The sequence below is a fragment of the Corvus kubaryi genome, unplaced genomic scaffold (assembly GCF_017639235.1).
Source record: "Corvus kubaryi isolate FWS band 111438036 unplaced genomic scaffold, C.kubaryi_AGA036_p1.0 36999, whole genome shotgun sequence".
Lineage (NCBI taxonomy): Eukaryota > Metazoa > Chordata > Aves > Passeriformes > Corvidae > Corvus > Corvus kubaryi.
In genome coordinates, this window is record NW_024581005.1 from 4,821 (window position 1) to 6,269 (window position 1,449).

Genomic DNA, 1,449 nt, shown 5'->3' on the forward strand with positions numbered 1-1,449 from the left:
AAGAGGAATATTTAACCCTAAAAAATCCCATTTTGTTAGGATTTGGACTAAAACCCAGGACTACAAACCAGGATCCCAGTGGGGTGGGACAGGACACCTCGATCCTGGTGGATCCGTCCCTGCCCCATCCCGCACCCCGGGAGCTGCCGCTGCTCCCTTTGGGGCTTTCAGGCCGGAGCCCCCGGCACCATTCCCTGCTCCCAGCCATTCCCAGCCACTCCCGGAGCCCCGCAGCTCCTCCCAGCCGCAGCCCCGGCACGTTTGGGCTCGTGGGGCACCGGAGGGGCCACTAAAGGATGCGAGGCCGAGCTGTTCTTTGCAGCGTTTATTGAGTGCGGCCGCGGGCGGGTGACACCGGCAGCGGTGCCGCGCTCCCCCGGGGCTCCCCCGGGGCTCCCCCGGGGCTCCCCCGGGGCTCTCCCGGGGCTCTCCCGGCCCTTACACAGCCGCTGCCTTCTGCTTGTAGGTGGCCATCATCTTCTTGATCTCGGCGATGGCTTTGCCGGGGTTCAAACCCTGCGGGAAAGGTCGCTCAGTGCTGCCGGGGAGGCTGCAGCACCTTCCTGTGCTCCCTCCCTTCCCCTCCCTCAAGGTGTGATAGACTCCCTGTTCCACCTTTTTCCCTCCTAAAAGCTGGAGTTGAGCTGATATTCTCCTTCCTGCCAAACACCAGGAGGTTACAGGATGGATTAAAGTTGTAATAAACTCACAAAGGTGCTGCTTCTCAAACTTTTCTCCCTCTAAAAGCTGGAGCTGAGCTGATTTTCTCCTTCCTTCCAAACCCTGGGACATGGGACAGCAAACTCCCAAATCTGCTGCTATTCCACCGTTTCTTCCCCTAAAAACCTGGAATTCACCTGATCTTGTGCTTCCTTTTAAAAGCTGGGGGGATCACAGGCTGGATCCAAGCTGTAATAAACTCACAAAAGTGCTGCTTCTCCAACTTTTCTCCCTCTAAAACCTGGAATTCTCCTGATACCGTGCTTCCTCTCTGTGCCGGGTTGTCAGAACAGGGGCCCAACATCCCTTTTTCCCCCCGAAACCTGGAACTGAGCTGATCTTGTGCTTCCTTTTAAAAGCTGGGAGGTCACAGGCTGGATCCAGACTCACAAATGTGCTGCTCCCCATAAAAATACCCGGCACAGGAGCTGCTCAACCCCCCCTTTTTTCCCTAAAAATCAAGAGTTTAGCCTGACAGGAATCCTCCTTTCCAGCCCTGGAGACCTGGGCCAGCTCTGACTCCAGGCAGGCTGGGAATTCCAGGGGGAAGTTCAGGTTTGCCCATTCCAGCCTCAGCTTGGGGCAGGCTGGGAATTCCAGGGGGAAGAAGTTCAGGTTTGCCCCATTCCAGCCTCAGCTTGGGGCAGGCTGGGAATTCCAGGGGGAAGAAGTTCAGGTTTGCCCCATTCCAGCCTCAGTTTGGGGCAGGCTGGGAATTCCAGGGGGAAG

At 57.1% G+C, this 1,449-nt stretch overlaps 3 protein-coding genes across 8 annotated transcripts in view; all 3 read right to left on the bottom strand.

Moving 5' to 3' along the window:
* Positions 1-310: 310 nt before the first annotated feature.
* The window catches only part of SDHB (succinate dehydrogenase complex iron sulfur subunit B), a 12,780-nt gene continuing 11,641 nt past the window's right edge, over positions 311-1,449 (bottom strand). Inside the window, exon 8 of the mRNA XM_042020522.1 lies at positions 311-516. Within this exon, the coding sequence (XP_041876456.1) occupies positions 439-516 (78 nt within the window). The 3' untranslated portion in view covers positions 311-438. The remainder of the gene's footprint in view (positions 517-1,449) is intronic.
* Positions 523-1,449, bottom strand: part of LOC121660920 — an 8,736-nt gene continuing 7,809 nt past the window's right edge. The window contains exon 2 of the mRNA XM_042020521.1: positions 523-961. The gene's annotated coding sequence lies outside the window, so the exon portion shown is untranslated. The remainder of the gene's footprint in view (positions 962-1,449) is intronic.
* LOC121660919 overlaps positions 1,061-1,449 on the bottom strand; it is a 2,151-nt gene continuing 1,762 nt past the window's right edge. For 4 of the 6 annotated variants that reach the window (XM_042020518.1, XM_042020519.1, XM_042020517.1 and 1 more), the window contains one exon: positions 1,061-1,413. In XM_042020518.1, the coding sequence (XP_041876452.1) occupies positions 1,332-1,413 (82 nt within the window). In that variant the 3' untranslated portion in view covers positions 1,061-1,331. The other 2 variants (XM_042020520.1, XM_042020516.1) reach the window with 1 other exon arrangement.